Source organism: Pseudochaenichthys georgianus, chromosome 21, assembly GCF_902827115.2.
Source record: "Pseudochaenichthys georgianus chromosome 21, fPseGeo1.2, whole genome shotgun sequence".
NCBI classification, from domain to species: Eukaryota; Metazoa; Chordata; class Actinopteri; order Perciformes; family Channichthyidae; genus Pseudochaenichthys; species Pseudochaenichthys georgianus.
Window position 1 is genome coordinate 6,482,340 of NC_047523.1, and position 27,101 is coordinate 6,509,440.

General features: G+C 40.8%; 1 protein-coding gene across 1 annotated transcript; it reads left to right on the top strand.

The window, feature by feature from the left end:
- The first annotated feature begins 55 nt into the window (after positions 1-55).
- On the top strand, positions 56-25,639 carry pms1 (PMS1 homolog 1, mismatch repair system component). The gene is given in 19 exon segments (XM_034109927.1): positions 56-139; positions 1,771-1,914; positions 2,111-2,293; positions 3,144-3,246; positions 7,999-8,162; positions 13,723-13,839; positions 14,357-14,367; positions 18,766-18,823; positions 18,825-18,878; positions 19,012-19,020; positions 19,023-19,082; positions 19,084-19,161; positions 19,599-20,145; positions 20,148-20,400; positions 22,759-23,226; positions 23,422-23,552; positions 24,988-25,148; positions 25,226-25,238; positions 25,241-25,639. Coding segments are annotated over 18 exon segments (2,727 nt in total). The 5' UTR covers positions 56-139; positions 1,771-1,782; the 3' UTR covers positions 25,426-25,639.
- Positions 25,640-27,101: the final 1,462 nt, after the last annotated feature.

A 27,101-nucleotide genomic window follows, 5' to 3' on the forward strand; every position in this document is an offset into this window, starting at 1 on the left:
CCCATTTTACCCGCCCTCGTGTCGCTTCTAGCAAATGAGCGTGTAGTTAAAGGGGCGGGAACACATCATTTCCGCCGTGTAGCTCGTGTTTGTTGTTTATGAAAGATTCAACAGGGGTTGCAGTCAGAATAACTCTTCAGTAAGTCTTTATGGAAACTGCATTTCCTTGCTATTTAATATGTTACATTAAGGTTCTAATTGTGTGAAGTCGCCACGTAATTTGGCACGAGATAAGGTTGTTATCTTTAACCTAACGAGTCTACTCAAGTAAGTCGCGAGCCGTTAAATTAGCTTAGGTTAACCTAAGTAAATGTAACCTTAATGTTACTTTAAACGCAATTCAATAATTTTAATTACATTTCTCTTTATTATTACATTACTTCCGACCAAATTGTGTCATGGCCGAAAGAAGATAACTTGATTGAACTGACATTGGTACTGACTGCCACTATCAGGTAACGTTATTGCAGGTGACATTCTGGTGTCATGACGTTAATACAACATTAACAGTACTAATTTCAATTGGAAATGGGTAATCAATCATCTGTAACGCAATACATGTTCACTTCAATACAATACAAGTAACTTGATTGTCTTGTGTCAGTGGCCTGTCATTTCAGAGGTCTTAGTAACTCGAGGCACTCATTTGTTTTAAAAAAAGAATATAATTTATATGATCTTAAACAAATAGCCATTAGATATCAAGACTCTATGTTAGAATATATCAAGCTTGCTAATTAATACAAATGGACAATGAGGCACATTTTGTTTGTCTCACATAATTCAAGATTAAAAGGCTGTATTGTATTATGCACAACAGCTACAAGAAAAGTTATTTATGTTTATTAAGGATCCCCATTAGCTTTTGCTCTTGACAAAAGCTACTCTTCCTGGGGTCCGACACTTAAAACAATACAACAAAAATAATACAACAACATTCAAGACATAATTCCTGACATCATTAACAACATCACCAATATCATCAACAATTTCCAACATCATCAACAATCTCATCCACTTTCAATATCAATCTCAGCCAAGGATGAGTGCACTAAACACCCACCAGTACAAAGCATGAGATCAAATTAAGTTAGGGCTCACAGCTCACAAAGGTACATGGTCATCAGTAGATGGCCCTTCAATCTCTTCTTGAAAGAGGCTCTGGACTCTATTTCAGCAAGGTAGTTTGGCAATGAGTTCCATTTGAAGATCTTAAGTCTCAGGCTCCTCAAACAGTGCAACATACAGTATATGTAAGACATACACATACAAATACATAACAGTGTGCAAGACAGCAGTGCAAGTCTTTGAGTCTGTTTTCTATCATTGTCATTTTTGAAATTGTTGTCAACGTGTGTGTGTGTGTGTGTGTGTGTGTGTGTGTGTGTGTGTGGTGTGTGTGTGTGTGTGTGTGTGTGTGTGTGTGTGTGTGGTGTGTGTGTGGTGTGTGTGTGTGTGTGTGTGGTGTGTGTGTGTGTGTGTGTGTGTGTGTGTGTGTGTGTGTGTGTGTGTGTGTGTGTGTGTGTGTGTGTGTGTGTGTGTGTGTGTCTCTCTCTCTCTCTCTCTCTCTCTCTCTCTCTCTCTCTCTCTCGCTCTCTCTCGCTCTCTCTCGCTCTCTCTCTCTCTCTCTCTCTCTCTCTCTCTCTCTCTCTCTCTCCCCCCCAATACCTCAATACCCCAATACCCCAATGTCTGGCTGATGTTGTGACCATGGTTGCGACTCAATTGCACGCTGAAGAACCACAATGAAACAGGACTTTTCTTCAACAGGTTCCAAAGATCATGAAGCAGCTGCCTCCAGATACTGTGCGGCTGCTGTCCAGCTCACAGGTCATCACCTCTGTGCTGAATGTTGTGAAAGAATTGATGGAAAATTCCCTGGATGCTGGAGCTACAAGCCTTGACATTAAACTGGTACAGTAGAAATTCATTTTGAAAATATGATTGAAGAGTGAGTTGGCGTTTTATTGCCTATTTTAAAGATTAATTTGAGAATAGGGTTTTTTTCCTGCATGTAAACTTTAAGTCTTTAGAACTCACAACACTGATTTTGATATCCCTTCCATTTGCTAAGGCAGATTACATTTTATTATTGGATTTCACGTTGCAGGAGAACTACGGATTGGACCGGATAGAAGTGCGTGACAACGGCCATGGAATCAAAGCTGAAGACACTCCTGTGATGGCTCTGACACATTTTACTTCAAAGATCTTTTGCCACGAAGACCTGGAGCGACTGGAGACATACGGCTTCAGAGGAGAGGCACTGGGCTCCATCTGTGCTGTGGCCGAGGTGACAACTATTCACCAACATGTCTGAATTATATTACAGTCAGATCAGAATAGGCAAATGGGGCCGTGTTATTAGAATCGGAAATAGTTTATTTGTCTCACATCACATTTACATAGTTACAGCCAAGGGGACAATGCATATAAAAGTCCAAATAAAATGAGACTAGCATATTAAAAAAGAGGCAAGCTCATAATATGAATATAAATCAAATAAGTACACACAGCCATGGTAAAAAACATAAACAAAAAGCAGTAAGTTAACGTATAAAAGAAGTAAAGTAGCAGCTATGAGTGACATTAAAGGGGCCCTTGTATGCCCATTTTCAGATTCATATTTGTATTTTGTGTCTCCACAAAATACTGCCTGTCTTTTTACCCTCTGTCTGAAACCAGAGCCCAGTCTCTGATTGGTTAGCTGGCTGGCTCTGTGCTACAAGAAAGGGAAAAGCCTAATAGAGCCTTTTTAATATATTGTAAGAATGTGTTATTTTACAACAGTTTTGTTACAGCTTGAAGTAATGTAACAAATCTAAAGTAGCAGCCAAGAATAATATATATTGAACATAAGCAAAGATTATTGCACAACAGTGTTGTCAGTGGTGCGTGCTTGCATGCGTGCGTGCATGTCAGCATGTGTGATACATATTGCTCTAAAATGTGTACAAGTTGTACATATACATACAATAATTGAACTCAATTCTCACCTTTGTGTCAATTATAATATTATAAATGTAAGGTGGTTGTTAAGCATATCAGTTTTATTAGGAATTAAATATACATCCTGGTTTATTACAGCATATAAAGTGTGATAGTTGGCAGCCTGATGTTTTATTGTACTCTTCTCCTTTCAGGTGGTTGTCATCACAAAGACAGAGGAGGAGGACATCAGCACACAGTACACGCTGAACTTCAAAGGACAGATTGTTTCTCAGAAGCCGTCTCACTTGGGTCAAGGCAAGACACAAATAATTCAATCCGTCTTTAGTGAGCAGCCAAAATCAAAGACAGCTTTATACAATAATAGTAGAGTGGGTCACTGAAGTTGGAGTCACTCTGGGTTTGAAACTTTCTGGATCTACTATTCTACGAATCCAATTTCGCTTCAGTATGGATTCTTAATTCAGAAATGATTCTGGATGGAGTACATAGGGCTGCTAATTTCAGTATCTACTCTATTCTATTCTGCTGTGAGGAGCGGCACATTATCACATGATAACAGAGTCAAATAAGTATAAGATTCAATTGTTATATCAACTACATTCATTGCAATCAGTGTTTGTTATTTAAAGAAACCAATGCAGCTTGACACAGCTGTGACTTGCTGTGAATGATACGTTTTTGTAAGTTAAAGCATATAGTTGGGGCTTTACCTTGCTGTGGGATATTGATTTTCTTTTGGGTGGTTAAATAGGATTTGATGCTGGCTTCTCCTTATATCTACTGTGGGTAAAACACTGACCTCATACTTCCTCACTTTAAAACATCCAAACTATCCATCAAGGGATAACTTAAAATGATGATAGAGGTAATATTATTACAGAAGAACACACACCTTGAACACTAACCAGTTAGTCCAGTGTTTACCCTAGGTTTACAGCTTTGGGGGGGCAATGTGGTGCTATAAATATATATATATATATTAGGGCTGTCAGTCGATTAAAATATTTAATCGCATGATTGTCCATAGTTAATCGCGATTAATCGCAAATTAATCGCACATTTTTTATCTGTTCTAAATGTACCTTAGAGGAATATTTTTCAAGTTTTTAATACTCTTATCAACATATGAGTGGACAAATATGCTTTATGCTAATGTTTATTATCATTTGAACAATGACAAATATTCTCATGAATATTAAACACAACAACCTCTGAACTTTACAAATATTCGCCTCAATTCAACCTGGAACCTCTCTCATACAATACAAATGGTGTGTGTGATCGTTGGAGCTATGTGCAACTCAAGGCATATGCTCGAACGGGAGCTGCCTGTACGCTGCAATCATGTTGCTGCAATCATGAGTGTGCTGACTTCTCGTACAATGTCCCGCTGTCTGCTTCCTGCATCAAGTCAAGTGCTCGGCGCAGTTGTGTGGATATGGCGCTCCTCTGTTTTCATTTAAACAGCTCTTTATATCCGTTAGCGCAGCTAGCTAGCACCCGATGCTAACAACAACAATAGCCGCGTTCACACTGCGGTACGGTAATGCACATAAGGTCTCTCTCTTGCTCGCTCGGACCACACGTACACACACCCTCCCGGTCCTCCAGATGGCCAGTCGGTGCCTGCCGGTGAGCGTGGAAGTGTGGTCTGACACAAGCGGGCGGCAGGAGCGGGGCTGTCAGCAGCATCAGTTTGTAGATGGTATTTTAAACTCGATGCGCTCTGAAACTACGGGGCGGCCGAGGAAAAAAAATACACATGCGTTAATCGCGTTAAAATAATTAGTGGCGTTAAAAAAAAATTGCATTAACGCGTTAACTTGACAGCCCTAATATATATATATATATATATATTTAAGCAATAGCTCACGACAGGCCGTGGTATATGCTCATTATATTACAGCTAAGGGGCGTGGTTCGGCGCGAAGCGGAGGGTCGACAACCCCCTTAGCTGCAGGCAGTTTGCTTTTCAGCCCAACGGTATACTGTTTTTCTCAGACGCGGAGGGATACTGACTTGTTGTGAAAAGTAACTTACAATTCTACCCGTGGTATACGCTCAGTATATCACGGCTAAGAACCAATCAGATTGCTTGATTTGACTTGTCCGTTTTATAAGTTAACGCGTTAACGCAACATTTTTTTAACGCCACTAATTATTTTGCGATTAACGCATGTGTATGTCCTCTGCCCGCCCTTAGTTTCAGAGCCCAAAGGCTTGACGTTGTTGTTGTTGTTGTTAGGTGGATGGTGTAAGATTCTAGCGAGAGATATGGATACAAAAAAAGGTGTTTTAAACAGCAAGCCAAGCACACAGCTGATGCCGACAGCCCCGCTCCTGCCGCTCGCTTGCAGCAGACCACGCTTGAAAGTTTGCCGGGGAGACGCCTGGGGGGTATACTACGAAGCAGGATTTTCGCTTAGCCAGCTAAATTCAGGGAAAACTCGGCTTTCCGGTCCTACGAAGCTGGTTCTCTTTTTAGCAGGCTAGATCTCCATGGTAACTTATGCTTAGCGGCTAACCTGGTCGGGACCTGGGGGGTATACTGCGAAGCAGGATTTTCGCTTAGCCGGCTAAATTCAGGGAAAACTCCGGCTTTCCGGTCATCCGAAGCTGGTTCTCTTTTTAGCAGGCTAGATCTCCATAGTAATATATGTTAAGCAGCTAACCTGGTCGGGACCAGGTTAGGTTGCAGGCTAAGAGCTCAACTCAGTGAAAGCACCGCCTGCTGACCAATCAGAGCTCAGTGTGCGGAGTTTAAAGCGATCAAGTCATATTACAGGAGAAAGGAAATACAGAAAAACTGCCGTCGCAGGAAAGACGGCCGGCAAAAATCACCGACTGTGTGAACGTGAACATGAATAGAATATCACCTCCATCTTCAGAGCAATCTGACTATTATAACATTAGCGTTAAGAAAGCTTACTTAAATATCGGCCACAACATAAGTAACCGGATCAGAGTACATTAAGTACAGTCCGCGGCATATCACTTCATAATGTATCATATATCTCCTTATCTGAGTCAGCTGAGCCGTATCTGGCCGTGCAACACTCACAGCGTCACATACTGTATGCAGAAGTATTATTTTAAGCAACACATAAGTTGACGAAACACTCGAGACAAATGTAATTGAAGTCAGATCGTGTTTTAGACGGGGCAGTGATATCATAAACCTGTTAATGTACGCATTCAAACACTTGTTCTGTTACCAGCTGTATTCACCTTGCAGGTGCAGCTCTGAGGCTTTGATCCTGATCAAGTGTTTAAGTCATGGATGTTTAAAGTTTAACTTCTTCATTTTTGACTAGTATTAAAGTTCACTTTTCATTCAGGAAGTATGACGCTGCGCTGTCAGTACGCTTCTCCATGTTTGTGATTGGTCGAATGCTCCAAATACCACCCCTTTCATGTGAACGCGCACCTAACTAGATAGGACACGGCTGGCTTGAGCGATCCACTTGATAACCAGCGTCGTAGTACAGTTTAGCGAGAGCGCGTATGTTTTGGATTAGGCCAACCGGCTAACTCAAACATATCCAGGTTAGGTTGAACCAGGTTCGTAGTATAGGCCCCAGGTTAGGTTGCAGGCTAAGAGCTCAACTCAGTGAAAGCACCGCCTGCTGACCAATCAGAGCTCAGTGTGCGGAGTTTAAAGCGATCAAGTCATATTACAGGAGAAAGGAAATACAGAAAAACTGCCGTCGCAGGAAAGACGGCCGGCAAAAATCACCGACTGTGTGAACGTGAACATGAATAGAATATCACCTCCATCTTCAGAGCAATCTGACTATTATAACATTAGCGTTAAGAAAGCACTTAAATATCTGCCACAACATAAGTACACTGAGTGCAGACGTCGATGTGTCCCATTATCATTCATATCACATCATATCATATCACATCATAATGTATCATATATCTCCTTATCTGAGTCAGCTGAGCCGTATCTGGCCGTGCAACACTCACAGTGTCACATACTGTATGCAGAAGTATTATTTTAAGCAACACATTAAGTTGACGAAACACTCGAGACAAATGTAATTGAAGTCAGATGGTGTTTTAGACGGGGCAGTGATATCATAAACCTGTTAATGTACGCATTCAAACACTTTTTCTTTTGCCAGCTGTATTCACCTTGCAGGTGCAGCTCTGTGGCTTTGATCCTGGATAAAGTGTTTAAGTCATGGAGGTTTAAAGTTTAACTTCTTCATTTTTGACTAGTATTAAAGTTCACTTTTCATTCAGGAAGTATGACGCTGCGCTGTCAGTACGCTTCTCCATGTCTGTGATTGGTCGAATGCTCCAGATACCACCGCTTTCATGTGAACGCGCACCAAACTAGATAGGACACGGCTGGCTTGAGCGATCCACTTGATAACCCGCGTCGTAGTACAGTTTAGCGAGAGCGCGTATGTTTTGGATTAGGCCAACCGGCTAACTCAAACATATCCAGGTTAGGTTGAACCAGCTTCGTAGTATAGGCCCCTGGACAACAACAGCGATAGCTAAATGGGTGGCTACAACTTAACATTGTGGAGGGCGAGGGGCTGCGTTAGATAATTCGGATCGCATCCAACGTGTCGACTGCACATCACAGCGCATTATTTTGACCCACAGTGGGAACTTCAGTCTCATGCTTTGACTGCTATGAAGACAGAGGAGCGGCATTTCGCCGACAACTGTAAACAGGCTTGTCTGTTTGAGCAACTGGCTCAGTGCAGAGAAGTAGACAGGGTTGGGAGAGAGTGTAGGTACATTTTAGAACAGATACAAAATGTGCGATTAACTATGGACATTGTGTGATTAAATATTTGTAATCGACTGACAGCCCTAATATATATATATATATATATTAAAAGAAACAACAAAAAAACACCTTGAATTTCAGGGGGGGCGCGGGGCTCCGTTGGCAGGACGCAGCGCCCCCCCAAGACAATGGTAGGGGAAACACTGTAGTCTATTTGTGTCATTTAGCCTTGATGCTTAAAAACCCTCTTATCCTACAATCTGTTGCACACCTCTGCTCTTTGTGTTTTGCAGGAACAACAGTGAGTGTCCTGAAGCTTTTCAAAAATCTTCCAGTGAGACGACAGTACTATTCCACAACCAAGAAGTGCAAGGAAGAACTGAAGAAGGTGCAGATCCTGCTGCTGGCCTACGCCATTATAAAACCTGAATTAAGGCTCACACTCATTCACAATAAGGTCAGTAGCTCCTCCTACATTTGCAGATATAAATAGGTAACGTTTTTTTAAACAAATCTGAGTTGTGAGTAGGCTAAAAGTAATGCCAAATGTAAATGGCAGCTTTCGTTTAGCACAATGCATTATATATACAATTAACAATGGCTACTGGTGACATTTTACATTTAGGCAAAGTTAAAATGACTTATAATATATTTTATTTTTCATTCGTCAAAGTGATGTGCCTTTACAAAAATGAGTATAAAACACTGAGGATTTGAAAGATGAACTTAAAAGGTTTGTAGTTTGGTACATCAGGGATAAAGGCAGTTTTGGTCAGCTTGGTTTTATGTAGGTAACAAAATATTTTTTACTGTGGTTTTTACATATAAGTTACAATAAAGATTTAATTTTGAATCAAAAAACATATCTATTTGTCCTAGTTTCAAACCAAAAACAAGCCACAGCATTAATCACAATTTAGCTGTCTGTGCATTACAGGCAATCATCATTTCCTTAAAATATATGAAATACACTGCTGTGTATCTTAGAGCTACAGTACACTGGTATCTGGGTCTTTAATCTGAGCGTAGAGATGGACAGCAAGAGGGGATAATACATCAGGAGTGGTGTGAGGAGTTTCTGTGGACGTTGCAGTGCATCTTATCCTCTGTAAAAACCTGCCACATTAGTCACTTTAAACTATTTAAACAAGGTCTGTATGTACTGTTATGTTGCTGGCTTCAACAGCCAGTCCTATGACCAACGATCAAAACAAAGAAGGACCATGGGATAACATTTTATTCTTTTCTGCTAATATGTAGACAAGGAAGATGTAGCCAAGATCAGCAAGAGACGCTGAATGTGTTGGCTGTCTTCTGACTGTTTACTGCGTTAAGTGTTGAGATTTTCCCGACTACAGTCTCCATTCCCTATAGTTGCCTTTCAAGTCCGTTCAGTTAAGGGTATTACACTTGGGCTGGAGCCACACGAGGACGATAACGCAAACGGACCGAAATCGATATCAAAAAAGTATTCCGTCCACACGCAATAGGCACCAGAAACGTGTCCGTTCACACGAGACTGCTCGAAAGCGCCGGAGACGCTGTAGTACATATGCCGGGCCTGTAAGTGGCGCTGTACTCCTGCCACAAAAGCAGTGAAGAAGACTTGCCCTTCTTCTTTGTTATTTATTGAGCTTTAAAACAAATGAATAACGACTCTATATAATAATATAAGAATAAAAAACGGAGCCTCTCTTTTCCTCCCCCTTTTCTGACAGCCCAGCATCTGATCTCTAAGCAGGAGAGGTGGGAGAGGCGGGGCTATTGCTTCAACGTTATCAGGACATGATCGTATAGGCGTAAACACGGTGCCGTGTGCCCCCCCGTAGCAGATCTACCCACCTTGGGACCCGTTATCGTTATATGCGTTTCCATGTCGGCCTCGTGTGGCCGAACCGTCTATATGATAGAGAACTATAGCGGATACGACGGTTAACGTCCTCGTGTGGCTGGGGCCTTGGAAAATTGGTTTAAAGAACACATAAAATACATTTTAATCACTTCTCATACTGTGTGTTGTCCTTAACGCACAGCAACCACAAGGTGTCCTCATCAGTCTTCCAATGACTGTTCCCACATCACTGGCTCAAAATCTCCCTCAGTTTTTGTTCATATGCCATATATTTATGGCACAGTGATGTATGTGTGGTCTTAATTGAGACAATGCCAATGTGTACAAGCACATGTAAAATGCCATACTTTACAAGTGTAATTCATATTGGAGGAAAACAAGTTTTGAATCCAAGGAGTTCTGGTCCTTTACACTTTAACTGTACTGCTACCACTTCTTATAATAATAAGGATAATAATTATATTTATACTAAACATTCGAAAGAAGTCAAAAAGATGTTTCCAACATAATACATTAAGAGAAATAACTTGCATGAAATTATCTGCATTTGCGCTGCATTAGAAACATTGACATTTGTTTTTGTTTTTAATGTGGTAAATCAATCTGAAATTAATCATTAAAAACAAGACACATGGGTTGGGGGGGGACACAAATACTTGATGCTGCCATTTTGTCATACGATGTTTCCCGGTGAAAATTTCACTTATTTGATAACGTGAAATATTTTGGGAAAGGATGTGCACGGATATTCTAGATGCTAATAACAGTATTTCGTAAGATTCGGGCATGAACAATTGTATTCACAATCAATCGTTTATCAAATGAGTTGCCAATTAATATTGTGTCAACTGACCATCAGTAAACTAAGGTTGCAGCTCTAATGTATAATGATGACCTGTATGAATCTTTCCAACCACTCAGTTTGACTCCACAGGGAACAGTGACACATCTTCCTTCATAAAAAACTCTCTGACGTAAAGTGATTCTAAATTGCAACATACTGTATGAAGTGTAGCTTTAAGGACTGTTTATGTCCTTTAGTGAATGGAAAGCCAATAAACAAGTTGATTGTTGGGTGACGTAGTTCACAATAACTAACACGCATACCAAAGAAATGCATTATATTCCACAATGTACAATTGTGTTGACAGCATTTATCATCAACCTAAACACCATTCATTATTTATCATTAGAAGTATATTTAGGTTGCATGATTTTAGGCCAGTTTTGTTTGGTTACTTTTAATCACCTTCGCCCTGGGTTGCAGACTTTTCACAATAAGATTAGCTGTGGAACTATTTAGGAATTACACATTTCCATCCCTTATGCTCTTTCCCACCGCAGCTAAGCGTAACTGTCAGGTGCTCCGAACACAAACATTACTGACTGTTAACTCTGATTATGACGCCTGAGTAAGTTGCTGAACACAGCTGCACACTTAACCCCAGATTCGGTTTCAGCTGCAGCCACAGGAGTGGTGTGGTGTGGGTCACACAGGGGCCAAGCGACCACCTTATAACTTTCATAGAAATCAGGTTGAATGTGATCAGACTCAGAAGAAGCTAGTGAACCTTTTTTGTGCAATCAGCACTCTGTTGCCCCTATCCCTTATCTCCAACTCGGCTATTTGTACTGTGTCGTGTTTCACAGCTTCTTGAAAAACCGTTTACTGGAGTGATCCATTTACATGAGCTAAATTGCGTATTTAATAGCCGAGACATGCCCTGTGTGTGCATGCTTTTAGAAATCAACACCCGCGAAATATATTCAATGGTGGACATAAGCTAACTCCTGGGGGTCAATACTCTCTTTAATGCTTAGGAAAATAATTATGACCTTAAATAATAACTTTATTTCTAAAATGTATTTTCAGTAAAAGAGTTACAAAGTGTTGTATATGAAAGAAAGTGTCTTCCAATTTCCTTTTTTTTGTGATTTCCTACCTATTTAGGGTTAAAAAAACATCTTGCAATTTAGACTTTTTTTATTTTATTTTATTTTAAAATGTTACAGTATGTCCACTGTAGAGGACGTCGGGACCATATTAGTTTGAAAAGACAGCCAAAATTAACAGATGGACTATGTAACGTATTATGGTTATAGAGTGATATTAATACAATAATACATTCACCTTTATTTAAAACATGAATAAGTAATTGATCTGAACATTGCTGTTTATTTGGTCAATAAAAAACTAGCTTGTTTTTTGGTGAATCTTTCCAGATCTTCAAAGACTTTGTAGTCAACGTACTGAAAGTACCTCATTGACTCTCAGCACGGGCTGTAGGGTCATCTTGACTAGTTTTATGGATGTGGTCTCCATTTGACCATGTTCATAGAAACAAAGCTTGCATTCCTGAGGCAACTCTCATTTGTCATGGCTCCACTTAAAATAAAAACAACAATAAGACATACGTGCTACTCTTGGCCCACAGGGGGCCATGTCTTTCCAGCTCGTCCCTATCTGTCTCCATGTATCTATCTGTGCGCTCATGGAGCCTCCTGCATCTTTCCCCCCTTCTTCTTGACCCTCTTCTATCCCAGGTGTGAAAGCCTCATCTCTCTCATCATCGGAGAGCTCAACATCTTAATCTCCCTGAACTTTCTGGTACAGAAAATGTCTGCTTCAGTTCCGTCTCCTGCAACAATATTGAGTCATAAAGTCCATGAAGACGGTCTTGACGTCCACTAGAATGGACATTTATAAAAGGGCTGTTATTTGAAAACTTGAATTATTTAATTGCTTTCAGAACTAATTATACAGTTCCTCACATGTTAATAAACAATAATATATATGATTTTCAGGTAAAAATGACAATTATTCAACAATATTTGACTTATTTGACTCCTGCTTCTATACAGTTTTGTTTTTCGTATGCCAGCCATTTTGGATGAAAAGAAAGAGGAACTTCCCAGCATGCAATTTTAACCAATGACATATCACTGGAAAGACCAGGATGTCCTCTGTACAGCACATCAGGGATTGATAGAGTAGCTCAAAAGAGTAAAAGGAGATGCATGTTAACAAAATGTCCACTACAGTGGACATTTTCAATGGGCTGGGTCCCAGGAGGATACACATAAAACAGAGCAAAGATGGGAAAAGATACAAAGTGTCAGGAAGCAAATCGAGAACTACAGGTGCAATGTCAAATATTGATATAAAAACAATAAAATGAATTCAAACCAACAGTCATAAAAGTAAATAGCTAAAAAAAAAAAAATACTAAATCAGCGGAATGAAATGCAGCTGTATACAAGTGGTTTATGAGGAGTGATTTAACATGGGGTACAACAAAATAAATGTAAACATATTAAACACATAAAATTAAATAAATAAGTAAAAACCTTAATTTGCACCCGAACAAAAGCAGAGTGCACAGTTGTAATGCTTAACACTTCTGTATATTAATATTTGTATCTACACATTACATTACATTGCATTTAGCTGACGCTTTTATCCAAAGCGACTTACAATAAGTACATTCGACCAGGAAGACACAACCTTGAGGAAAACAGAATCATATAAGAACATCAGGTTTCAAAGAGCCAATCGTTTCAAGTGCTACTCAGCTGGCTATAGATAAGCCAGTCCTTTATTAGTATATAAGTGCTCTGTTAGCAGTTCTTTGTTAGTCATTCTATCGCTCGAAGTGGAGTCGAAAGAGATGAGTTTTCAGTCTGCGCCGGAAGGTGTGTAAGCTTTCTGCGGTCCTGATTTCAATGGGGAGCTCATTCCACCATTTTGGAGCCAGGATAGCAAACCCACGTGTTTTTGCTGATGGGAACTTGGGTCCCCCTCGCAGCGACACCAATATTTCTACTGCTGTATAGTGTTCAAAGTGTAAATAATACAACAGTTCTTGTTGATATGAAATAAAAGCATGGTTTATTTCTTGTTTGTTTAAAGCCATTGATTTTCACTTGAACAACATTGTCTTTACCATGTCTTTAATGTTCCCTGCCTTACATTTTTGACATGCTCTGATAAGGCTTCTGTTCATGCTGGTGTTTGTGTGTCTCTTGCTGAAGCTCATGACTGAAACAAAATGTATGCTCTGCAGGTATGTGTGCTGCTGTAGTTACTAACTTGACGGGGGGTTTATGCTGTGTGATCCGCCTGATGTGGACTTATGGAGATTGACTGGTGTCATATTGTTTGCAGATGGTGGTTTGGCAGAAGGCCAAGGTGGCCGATCACAGAAGTGCCCTCGTTGCTACACTGGGGGCCAGCACCGTTGCCAACCTGCTCCCTTGCCACCATCGCCAAGAGCAACCAGAGGTCAGTTAAGGGCAAATATGCTGAGGTCAGAGAGAAATATAGCAAATACATTTTGTTAAAGTTTTCTTTGGCTGCGATGCAAATTTTACATAAGCTACAACAATTATTTCACATTTTTGATAAGTTAGTTTGATATATATTTCCCCACAAAATAACCATTTATATATCAGGAAGTCACCCTCATCTATCCTTGATTTCTTAATATTTCTTGCATACCTCTACGGCAGTGCTTCTCAAAGTGTGGTCCGCGGACCACTGGTGGTCCGTGAGCGCCCCCTAGTGGTCCGTGAGTATATTGGTAACATTTCACATTTGAAATAAATAAATACATTTAAGTTTTCCGCACTCTCGCGGGAATATCTCCGCAATGGAACGAGCTTAAGTTTCACATTCTATTGCATGATAAAGCTCAGGGCAACACCTTTGTCACACATGTTGCCACTTATTTGTACCATCTTCAGGCGATTTATAATCTGTTCTAGAAAAACGATGTGTTTTGGGATATTTGTGGAGTTAGGTGGTCCGCGAGTGTTTTTTTATTGGTTAAGTGGTCCTTGGTTTGAAAAGGTTTGAGAAACACTGATCTACGGGGAATTAAGCATTTTTGATGAACAAAAAAAAAACGATGTCAAAATATCTGCTTACAAACTTTTAAAGAACTCTTGAAGTATAATCTAAGAGTGAGTAAGAGTGAACACAGAGTGAGAAATTTGTATAAAAATGATCATTTTGGAGGTGAAATGTTCCTTAAACCTGTCTGACTGTCTTATGGTCAAAGTCACCTTTGTTATTCTTAAGAAAAGGGTGGCGTGAATGTGAAGAGAATGACAGATAAGCGTCACAGGCACATTGCACGGCTGAGCTGACCACATCACCCCAACTCTGGCCTCACTGCACTGCACCTTTATTTGTTTTTATGGGCTGACTCCGACTTATTTAGCAGAACTCCTCCATCGCTACACCCCAGCCAGAGCTTTACGGTCGGCTGATCAGCTGCTGCTGATATTGCCCAAGACCAGGCTCAAAACCCGAGGGCACCGAGCCTTCGCAGCAGCTGTCCCTAGGCTCTGGAACACTCTGCCCCTCCTTGTGAGGTCGGCCCAGACCCTAGAGGTTTTTAAATCTACACTTAAGACTCACTTCTTCTCCCTGGCCTTCTAGTCAGAGCGGCGCACGACTCCTGACATTTCCCTGTATGTGATTTTTGCTGTTGTAATTTGTGGTCTTCTGTTTGCTATGGTAGTAAAGTGTTTTTATTGTATGTACAGCACTTTGGCTCGACCAAAAATCGCTTAAAAAATGTGCTATATAAATAAAATTTGATTTGATTTGGGACAAAGCCGTAAGCTGCCGACCCACACACCTCCACTACACCACTTGCACTCTTTGCTCTCACACAGAGGCTCCCATGCCCCTTTGCCCTTCATTGTGTGGAAATTATGGTAGTTCATCATAATGCACACATTTGCCCTCTTAAAAAAGCAAATTTTTCAAATCCATCTTAATGTTATGTCAGTCTCCTTTTCAGGTTCAAATCAATTTAACAATTGGGACAGATTTTATTTATTTCAGGAATGTTCCTGAAGTCATTTTGACAAATTGTTTTTGCTTTATAAAGATCTTAATATAACTGTCAATATTACATGTAATGTCTAGTTAAGATTGATACATTTCGCAGAGCAAATGTGTACATGCACGTTATACTTGACCGTGAGCTCATCATGAACGCCTGGTCTGCAGCCAGCACATGTGGTCAGTTGGTGGCTGGCCAACTGTTCCCTTGCCCTTTTCTCTTGAGTTATTTTCTGATGAAAAGTGAGAGATTTGTGTTAGCTAAGCTTTGCTGCGCTGGTCATAATCAAATTATTGTCGAGCAGTAACTTTCTGCTTGGTCACGGTAGATGTCATGTGGCTCGTACCTGCTGCCAGGCTGCCAGTTAATCCACTCTGACAGATATGGAGCAGCCCTCTCTCATTTTTCTCTTTGTTGTTGTTATTATGCTGCTGCACCTCTGAGCCCAGTTATGAGAACAACCTTTCACCTCTTCCTCCTACTCCCTGTAGCAATGAAAGAGAACTTTTGTCCTCTTTGTCCCCAGCACCAAAGCTTAGTGATCAAGAGAACCAGGTTGACAATTTCACCGGGGCCTCGCTCCGGGAGAATCTTAAGAGCCGTTCTACTGCAGAACAAAATGTGACACTCGTTTTTGGCAGCATGACTTCACATGGCCACGGTCCTTTGGGGCCAGAGGTGCTCTCATAAAGTGACCCTAATGAGCAGAAATAGAGAGAAGCACATGTGCCCCGACCTGAAAGAGCAGTTCATTTATTAACTTCATTAGCGTGCGTTGCTGCTAAATATAATGAGCCCTAGGCAATGTGGAAAAAAGGCATAGCTATGCCGCTTGCAATCTGTAGAGCATTAATGGCCTTCCATCATTTCTTACTAGCTTACATTCAGGATGATTCAGTTTTAGGTGCAAATTGTTCAGTTGTAATTCAGTTAATCATTTTCAGCTCATGAAGAGTGGCTCTGGCAAGATTTTAGGTGAAACGTGATCATTTACGACTTGCCTGAAAGTTGATAGACTTGAGAGGAAATTACAAACTGCTTACTATGAGAACAAGTTTAATATTAGTCTTTGTATTGTCCTTCTGTCAACTGCACAACTTTTGTCCTGGTTTGACTGTTTATGAAGCATATACAGTGGGGCAAAAAAGTATTTAGTCAGCCACCAATTGTGCAAGTTCTCCCACTTAAAAAGATGAGAGAGGCCTGTAATTTTCATCCTAGGTACACTTCAACTATGAGAGACGGAATGAGAAAAAATAAAATTGTCTGATTTTTAAATAATTTATTTGCAAATTATGGTGGAAAATAAGTATTTGGTCAATAACAAAGTTCATCTCAATACTTTGTTATATACCCTTTGTTGGCAATGACAGAGATCAAACGTTTTCTGTAAGTCTTCACAAGGTTTTCACACACTGTTGCTGGTATTTTGGCCCATTCCTCCATGCAGATCTCCTCTAGAGCAGTGATGTTTTGGGGCTGTCGCTGGGCAACACGGACTTTCAACTCCCTCCAAAGATTTTCTATGGGGTTGAGATCTGGAGACTGGCTAGGCCACTCCAGGACCTTGAAATGCTTCTTACGAAGCCACTCCTTCATTTCCCGGGCGGTGTGTTTGGGATCATTGTCATGCTGAAAGACCCAGCCACGTTTCATCTTCAATGCCCTTGCTGATGGAAGGAGGTTGTCACTCAAAATCTCATGATACATGGCCCCATTCATTCTTTCCTTTACACGGATCAGTCGTCCTGGTCCCCTTGTAGAAAAACAGCCCCAAAGCATGATGGTTCCACCCCCATGTTTCACAGTAGGCATGGTGTTCTTTGGATGCAACTCAGCATTCTTTCTCCTCCAAACACGTCTAGTTGAGTTTTTACCAAAAAGTTCTATTTTGGTTTCATCTGACCATATGACATTCTCCCAATCCTCTTCTGGATCATCTAAATGCTCTCTAGCAGACTTCAGACGGGCCTGGACATGTACTGGCTTAAGCAGGGGGACACGTCTGGCACTGCAGGATTTGAGTCCCTGGCGGCGTAGTGTGTTACTGATGGTAGCCTTGTTACTTTGGTCCCAGCTCTCTGCAGGTCATGGACTCGGTCCCCCCCGTGTGGTTCTGGGATCTTTGCTCACCGTTCTTGTGATCATTTTGACCCCACGGGGTGAGATCTTGCGTGGAGCCCCAGATCGAGGGAGATTATCAGTGGTCTTGTATGTCTTCCATTTTCTAATAATTGCTCCCACAGTTGATTTCTTCACACCAAGCTGCTTACCTATTGCAGATTCAGTCTTCCCAGCCTGGTGCAGGTCTACCATTTTGTTTCTGGTGTCTTTTGACAGCTCTTTGGTCTTGGCCATAGTGGAGTTTGGAGTGTGACTGATTGAGGTTGAGGACAGGTGTCTTTTTATACTGATAACGAGTTCAAACAAGTGCCATTAATAAAGTTAACGAGTGGAGGACAGAGGAGGCTCTTAAAGAAGAAGTTACAGGTCTGTGAGAGCCAGAAAATCTTGTTTGTTTGTAGGTGACCAAATACTTATTTTACCGAGGAATTTACCAATTCATTCATTAAAAATCCTACAATATGATTTCCTGGATTCTTTCCTCCCATTCTGTCTCTCATAGTTGAAGTGTACCTAGGATGACAATTACAGGCCTCTCTCCTCTTTTAAGTGGGAGAACTTGCACAATTGGTGGCTGACTAAATACTTTTTTGCCCCAACTGTAGTATAAATCATATCCAAAAATATGGATTTCAAGGCAACTTCAGTCAAACAAATACACAGTTTAGCTATCTTCTTCATGTACACAAAATTCAAATTTATAAGGCATTTCAATTTTTTATAGGCAACACATAATAACACCAGATTTGAATAAAACCCTGTAGTTTAATAAAAGTAGTGGTCATGAATTTTTCTTTCACAAAAACTTTTTCTGGCAATTATATGAAATAACCTCTTGATCATCCGACATTTAGAAATAGGTACATTTTAACCCAATGTCAACAGAGGTGTAAATTAGTTGATGGGATGAGTGTAGTGAGCTTCTCTGGGATTTAAGATGTACTACTCGTCCTCTTTATGCCGTGACAGTGTATGTTGGTATGCCATTCTTGCTGCTGAGTGCTGACTTGCATGCGCACAAGCAGAATTAATGGCTTCCCTTCCCAGCTGTGCAGCTGTGCTGTCAGCAGAATGGATCAACCGTGCCGTTCTAGTTGAAAATGTAATGATGATAAAGTTATAATGTTAGTTATTTAATAATGTCAAGGTTTCTTACTGGAAAGTTTGTATATGAAACTGACTTTGTGATTGATCATAAATCCTTTTTTTTTTTTTTCAGATTGTTTTAGAGGGCTTTTTCCAAAGCCTGGAGCAGATTACTCCTCTACAAGCTCCCCTAACCCGGACACACACATTCATATACATCACAAACCGGCCTGTCCACCACAAAGATATAATGAAGGTAATAATTTTAGATAACTCCATACAAAACAATCCATACAAAGAAATTAGTTTCTTTCTACAATACCATTCTTTTATGTTTATTTAAAAAACCTCTTGCATCTCTTCTGTTGGATTGTGTGATGGATCATCAGCTGTTGCGGTCCAACACTACACCGCTCAGTATCCAGATGACTCAGCGCGAAACCGTTATCCCACTGTCATGCCTTAAGATTACAGTTGCACCAAACTCAGTCGATGTCAATCTGACACCGGACAAGACCCAGGTTCTTCTTCATAACAAGGTAGCTATGGATTTCAGTATGTTTGGATAGAATTAGGTCAGAGGTCAATTCACTCATGATAAAGTAGGAATGGGGCTGTATAATATTTGATTGCAGATCACAGTAAAAATCACTTGCAATAAGATTAAATGAGATGTGGTAAATTATTGGAATAATCGTGAATATCGTTACGAGTGAAAAAGCTTTCTAGCTTGCTATCATGGTAGGGAAATGTTAAAATGTCTTATATTTAAAATATAGTCTCTATCATGTAAAAAATAACAGACTCACGTAATGTTGATATTTATGTTGTTCTCCGCAAGCGGACTGAATGTATTATGTTGACCTTATTTTTGACTGTTGGTGTTCCATCTGTGTAGAAATGTTTGTTCCTTGATGAACATGTTTTGGTGCCATTTTATTAGTTTTTTACGCTCTGTGATCCATCTGAAATGTAGGAGGCTGTGCTGACCGCAGTGGAGGTGTTTCTAGTTTCTCTCTATGGCTATCGGTGTAATGATGCCCCAAAAGCGACGCAGCTCGCCTATCACACATCCTCCACACCGTCCAGTCCTTCGCAGACTGAGGCTTTACAACCGGACAATGAACAGAGTGTAGAGAGGGATGATAGTCTCACCAAGCTACAGAAGACCTACCTCAAAGATGCACCTAAACACATTGACACAGTTCCATTGAGCACTGAAGCTTCACTGGACCGCCCAACCTCAAACGGCAGCTCTTCATCCTCCATAGCCGAGGACTGGATTGTAAACCAGATCCCAGCTAGGTTCGACTCCAGCTTTTCTCTCGATGACGATGAAACAGCCCAGACTACAAGCAAGTCCCCTGAGAGACTTGAAGACATTGCTGTGTCAGGTGCAGACACGGGAAATGACGAGATATCTGCCGAAGACTGGAGCCGAGGGGCGGCTTTGATCGACCCTGTATCAGGTGAACCCCTGCGGCCCGTCAGCATCCACCAACCTTTAAAGAACAATCGTTCAGATTAGATAAGGCCAAGAGTCATGGCAGCCCAACCAAAAAGATGCCTCCCAGCCCCATAACGGAGAAGCGGGCCGTTCTGACGGCCTACGACCTGATCAGCAACCGCGCCATGAGGGCACCACTGACCCCCGCCGCCCTGTTCGAGAAGGAGGCCAGGACAGACGTCCTCAGGGAGAAACCTACAGCCAGCCTGAAGGATATCAGCGTCACGGTTCAGGAGAGGTGGAAAAATCTGAGGGAGGAAGACCGTAAGAAGTGAGTTTCCAGACCTTCACCTTTCCAAGCAGTTGTTTCCATTTCTTGTTATTTGCAAGGCAGAGCAAGGGGGGAAAGTCTGACCTGTCATTTGCATGTGTAAAAGCCCAGTCTGGAAATGCTGTTGATACGAGCTGTAGTTTTTTATTTCCAGACAACCGCATCGAATAGGAGCTAGGGTCGATGACATTTTCCGCAGTATGGCAGATATCACTAATCGTGAAATGTCTTCTATTTCCAAAGTATTAAGAATCATAAGAATAAGATTATTAAACTGAGTGAATGTGTGTTTGTTTCCTAAACCTACAATGATCCCTGAACAGAGACACTATATTTAAGACATTAGCTGATATCAACTAAATATTCCCTTTTTTATATATGATATTTCATTTCTAATTTAAAAAGCACAACATTAGTATAATATCTAAATGTCCTGTTCCCAGGTTCCAGTTCATTTTGTGTTGCAAAGCTCAACTATGATTACTTTACAAGTGGTATGATTGAGTGACACATAGTTGGCTAGTCACGAACAGATTAGGCACAGAACAGATGGAGGTAACGAGTGTTTGTGTTTGACCACTCAGGGTCAAGGGATTTACAATGATGAAGGTATGATGGGAATGGAGTTTGATAAGCAAACAAAAAAATAAAACATGACGATCAGATAAATATGTATTTTTGTAAGTATAGTGTCATTATCAAGGCTCATAATCTGCGTTTGCTTCCGTCTGGAGTCTGACAGCTAAGTATACAAAACATTCACAAACTGGTGCCATTCGCAGGTCAAATAGCATAGCACAGCACGCATTCCATGCTTAAGGTTCGATCAATTGATTGTCTCAATACGTATAATGTACTAGGAGAGAGGTGAATCTTGACAGTGTCATCGTTATTTGTTGATCCAGTCCAGATGCCATGTCAGTAAAAGAAAGCACAAACTGCTTCCTACTGATCTCTTTCCACTCAGCTACTCTGTAAGTTGCATCATGGAACAACACCGTTATACCGCGCTGAACGCGCTGCAACCTAATTATGTTAGATTACTGCATACCAATTTAAAGTAATTGCATAGTTGGAAAATGTGCATCAGCACTAGTTGGGGCCTAAGGTATCGAAGAGTGTATGGAAAAAGACATCTGTTTGGAATCCTGCCTCGACGTACGGCTGTCTTAAACATGAAATAAGATGTGGCAAGGACTTTGCTCCTTTCATCGCCACGGTTAAGTGGCTGACCACTTCTAGGAATTACACTTGCACGACTTCACGAAACAGGTTCTTAGAATAATGGGGTGCTGAAGTGTAAGTTCTAATGCTGAACATGTGAAAATCCACGGAAACATGAGTCAAAATACTGATTTGCTGAGGAACGCTCTCTATTAAGAACAAGGTAAAAGATTATATTTATAAATATATTCCTTTTATAAATTGTAGACATCAACAGATGGCTCCTTAACAGCTTTGCTAAACTGTAGAAAGTAAATGTAATAATAACCTATCAACAGGAACAAAATGGTATAGTCAGAAAGATTTGGAATGTTATGATTGACTTTGCTATTGTCATCTAGTGGTATTTTGCAAAACTCAAATGGTTAGTAAATGATTGTATTTATTTTTGTTTGTTTAATTATATATTACAAGATGTTTAGAACTAGTGTTATGAACCAGGTCAAAATTCTCCTTCTAATGTGTATATATTGTATTGACAAAAACAAAATTTTACAGCAATATAATTTGCCAATTTTCATTTTTAATGGAGCTTGAACGTATCGTAATGCAACTCAACGGAACCTCTAACAATGTCAGCTGTTAGCTTTATTATTTACAGAACTTAGCTGCCCACCGTCTGCTAACAGCTGCCGATTTTAACACAGAATAGTTGTTACAAGTTATGTTTATGTGGTTGCACTTCCATAAAGTTGGTAGCCTAACAAAATAAAGGTAAAATCAATATCAGTGGAAATGAAGAAGAAGCGATATCCTGATTTTGTATTATTGGACTTTACTGTATCTGCACTTTAATGATCCAATGCTGGCTCTTGTCAAAAACTTATTTTCAAGCCATTCAATCCAAGATAACCCCGATGACATCATTAAGGGGTATCTTCTCTCAAACTTTGGAGAAAAGAGCCACAGGAGACATTATTTTACGGTTTTTGCAGATTGAGTAGTTAAGATCAAACCGAACTTCATGTGTGAAATGGGAAGTTCCTTTTATTTAGCTTTTACCTAGAAGCCTGGGTATGTTTTATTATACACATTTCCAAATCAGTGCTTGCTGGGAAGAAAATTGGGAGAGATTCCAAATTGGTTCAACACTAGTCTAGGTGTTAGTCTAAAATACTTGGTTGAACTCTGCAGGTATGAGGAGAAGGCAAAAAAACATCTGGAGCACCATGACCAGAAGACCAGGTTGGCCTCTGCTGAAGGCCCCAGAGAGACGAGTGTGAGCAGCCCAAGGGGCCATGCACAGGGCCACAAACGCAAGGCCCCGCTGTCCAACCAGCAGCTGCTGGATGAGCTCTTCTCTGTACAGCCCCAAAAGAAGATGAGGAGCCCTGCACTGAAGTCTTCGCAGCCCCTCCCCTGCAGCATAGCTGCCCTTCGGCTGCAGCTCCAGCGCCTTTCATCCCAGAGCAGCACAGTGCCACGGGGCCTCCGTCTTGTAAACCGGCTGTCCTCTCACAGCGCCTGGGTCATTTTATGTGGTCAGAGGCTCATGTTGTTAAACCCATTTCGGGTGGAGGAAAGCTTGCTGTTTAAGAGACTCCTTGAGAATAATATACTTCCAGCAGTGAGTCTGCAGAACCCTATACCGTTAGCAGATGGGTAACGTATCACTCACTTCTCACCAGCAAAATGTCAAGCCTGAGTTGTTGTTTCCAGAAAACTGCAAACTCATCCAATTTCTTTACATACATGTTTGTTTCAGACTATTTTTAAGAAAAACGAATCCTGCTTCATTTGTTTCTATTAAGGCTTCCCTAATGTGTTTGTTAAACCTCGCCTTGTCTCTCTTTGTAGAAGTCTCGGGGGGGCTGAATATACGGAGGCTTTGTGCAACATGGAGAAACAAAGCCCTGAGCTACACGGAGGGGCCCTCTTCTCTGATCCCAGGCTTGTGGCTAATGGCTTTCAAATCCAATTCACTCCAGGTACATTGTAAATACATGTGGACCAAATGCTGCTGTATTAGCAGTCTCATTTGACTCGTTTCCCACCATCAATATGAGAACAAGCCTTTCTTGTAAATCACGCTGTTTAAAGATCTCATGGATGGCCTATCACCAGTCACTTAGAAAAGTCAAACATACAGTTTCAGGTAACTGGATTACAGGCAATTATTCCTGATTGTCTTGGGAAAACATTTCCATTCCTTTAAAAAGAATGTCCATCATGAAAAATAGCAAATGATGAATAAGCAAAGTTGTAAATCATGAAAGAACAATACCAACAATGTAAACCTTGTCTTTACAATAGATCAAGGCAAACGTCATAATAACTTTGAAACATTACAACCATACATAACATTATGTACATTGACCACAAAATCTTTATGCGCACACATGTATTTTTATCTTAGGGACATAACACTTAGAGATTCAGTCATGCTTACCAATGATCTGGTACATTTAAACAACCAGTTAATTTATTCATGTTTATTCACGGATTGCTCTGCAAAAAACAGTGTATAGGCTGTATTAAACAAAGACAAAAGTAAGGTCAATATAAATGATAAATATAACGGACAAATAAACCAGAACACCTCCAATTAAACTGTTTTTGTATAATTATGACATGTGTTGGTTATTTTGTATTGCTGGAACGGTTCACCTCAGTTGGACATTGGCTCTCTGCCTGACAGAGTGCGCTCACAGTGGGTCGGTGCCCCAGTGTGCATGTGATGAGAACGGTTGCCCTTTGAGATAATTCAAGGATTTTCAATTTGGCACTGCCAGCCTCGGTGGGTGATGCATGGGAGTGAAGGTAGCGGCACATGTAAGATGGTTTCATAGCACAATCTCTGCTGCAGGGTCGTGTCCATTTCTTATGATTATATTACAGGTCATATTGTTTTATTATCCAGTAATATTGTATTGTGTATAATGTGATCCTGCAGATACTGTCAATTTGTACATATTTGTATTGTGGTTAACATGGCTATTTTCCCAATAAGTAAAAGTGTTACTCTTTGTATACATTTTAAAAGGCAAATGTGTCAGACTAGTGCACAGGCAACACAACCCAGCACAGAAATATTTAAGAAATATTTGAATTGCCTCTCCAGGTTTTTTTTCAAAGCATTCTGAGTTCATTGCAATCAAAGACGTGTATCGGAAATATAAATCGTTCATGATTTGCAGTATTTCCTCATGAAATGAGAAGCTATCATTCTTCTACCCTACAAGACAACTTCCTTCCAGTCTCCTGGGGCTTCTATTAGTCATTTAACACTCCATTTGGCCCCTCGCTTGTTTAACTTGGTCATCACTCCCATCGTAAACCACAATATTTATTTATTATTCTTTCCTGGAGATAGTAGTGGCGTCTGGAGTATATTAATCCTTGTTTTCTGCTTGTTTTGGCCAGGCCTCACCTCAGACGAGAGACATCTGGAAGTGACAGGAATGGCAGACTGCGTGCCTTTCCTCGGTGTGGAGGACCTCAGGGAGATCCTGACTGCAGTTCTTCACAAGCAGGCTAAGACCGTGCAAGAGTGCCGGCCACTTAAAGTCACAAACTACCTACAAGTAAGAGATGCTATACATTAATAACAAATGGCATTACTGGTATTTATGTTATTAAATATCTAAATTGTGATTCACAGGGTGAAGCAGTACGACTGCCCGTCAGTACCCTAAACATTTATCCAGGGAGGATGTGGAGGAAACTCTCGTGAGGATGGATCAGCAGCTTGGAGAGAGCAGCCAGAGCTGCATCCACGGACGACCGTTTCTCCAACATCTATCTGATGTCCCGTCGACTGACCAGGAGGCTGAAGCTCTGCTGAAGCCTTTAGAGCTGTAAGAACACATCTTAATAACAACATCACAGAAGTGCAATATCCAGCTGTCTCATTTTAACGCAGCTGATTATCTTCAATGCAAGCTACTTGATATGTTTCTATCTCAGATGAAGTCCAACATTGTTACAAACAGAACACAAAAGACCGTATTTTTTAACAATTTGTGCTTTTCATTTTGTTCTTTCGTTTCACAATAAATCACTTTATTTGACAGAACTGCTGGAGCCAAGCTGTTATGATTGCTCCGTGGTGAACAGATTATCACAGTTTAGATTGTAACCTTTTTTAAAGTGATCAAAAACAAATATATACACACAGAGACGTCTGCCATTTAAGCATAATAACACATCAGTCGCCAATAGTTGAGGACCAGATCAGGTGTGTGTTTATTCCACTATATGAATGTATAGTATGATTGTGTTGAAACAGCCCGATTCTCATAGATGTGTATCAGGTAACCTGGTCAATCTTGCCCCGAGATTTGTAAAGAAAAGGATGGCTCAGAGACATACTAGTTTAACCCCACGAAATACAAATTAGTCCGGATGTACACAAAATGTAGATATTGATCTAGTTCATAAACAGATTTGCTCTTTGCAAGGGTACCAACTATTACACATTTGTGTTTTGGTTTTGTAAATTGATTTCTTGCATAGTTTGCATTTTCTTGGATTAACAACAGCGTCTTCCACCCACAGTGTGTCACCTGACTCTTTCGGTCCCCAAGCCAGGGTCTCTTGCAGCCCCCAGCCTCATTGTGGTACCATTGGAATGGGTATTGGCAAGCTCGGAGCCACTGTACACTGCCAGCTACTACCCATCATTCTTTTCCCTCCATGAGTGCCAGCTGCTCGCCCGTTAGCATTATATTACCCCTAGCTGTATCAAATGCTTTAGAGATTTGCACTGTAATTCAACCACAAAGTTTATAAAATCCTTGACCCTGTGCTAACTTGTGGTGGTTGCCACTTCCTAAAGACAATTAGTCTGTTACTGCATCATTCTGGTGCTCAGTAAAGCGTGATGTTTCCTGTGGGGAAAAGACTTTGCTTAAAACTTTAAGAAAGAGATGGCTGGCAAGCTATAAGGATGATTAGTTATAGATGATTAGTTAAAAAACGTTCTATAAACCTGAAGAAGTGGTGGTACCTAAACACAGGATTTATTGGAGGAAATGTGGTTATGTCCTTTTACCACATTTGGATAACAGGACAACATATAGCCACGCAAGGTTTTCACTCACTCGCCGTCTCATATGGACACACCGAATCCCACCGCATGGACGAGTGCAATCAGAGCTCTCGTCTTATGATAATATTATAGTTAGGACCGTGAAGGTCAAACCGCAGCACACGTCTTGTTTACGTGGCCTCTGCTGAGAGGACCCACAGATGGCTTCAGCATTGCTTCAGAGCCAACACTCGACAAAGTGCCTCTGGGGAGGGGATAAATGCCAGTGAGGACCCCCGTCCCTCCTTTCACCCTTCTCCCCTCACTTCCTGCCTGCATGGGCTCTTGTTTGATACTTCTCACTCTTGGATACGTGCTCCTCATGCTGCCTTGGTCTTCCAAGGGGCACATCAGAGTAATTAGGTAGGACTAACTGATGATCATCTTTTGATCATGTGACAACACTATTGGAAAGGTCAGCAATGGTTCATATTGCCAGCTGTCTCTT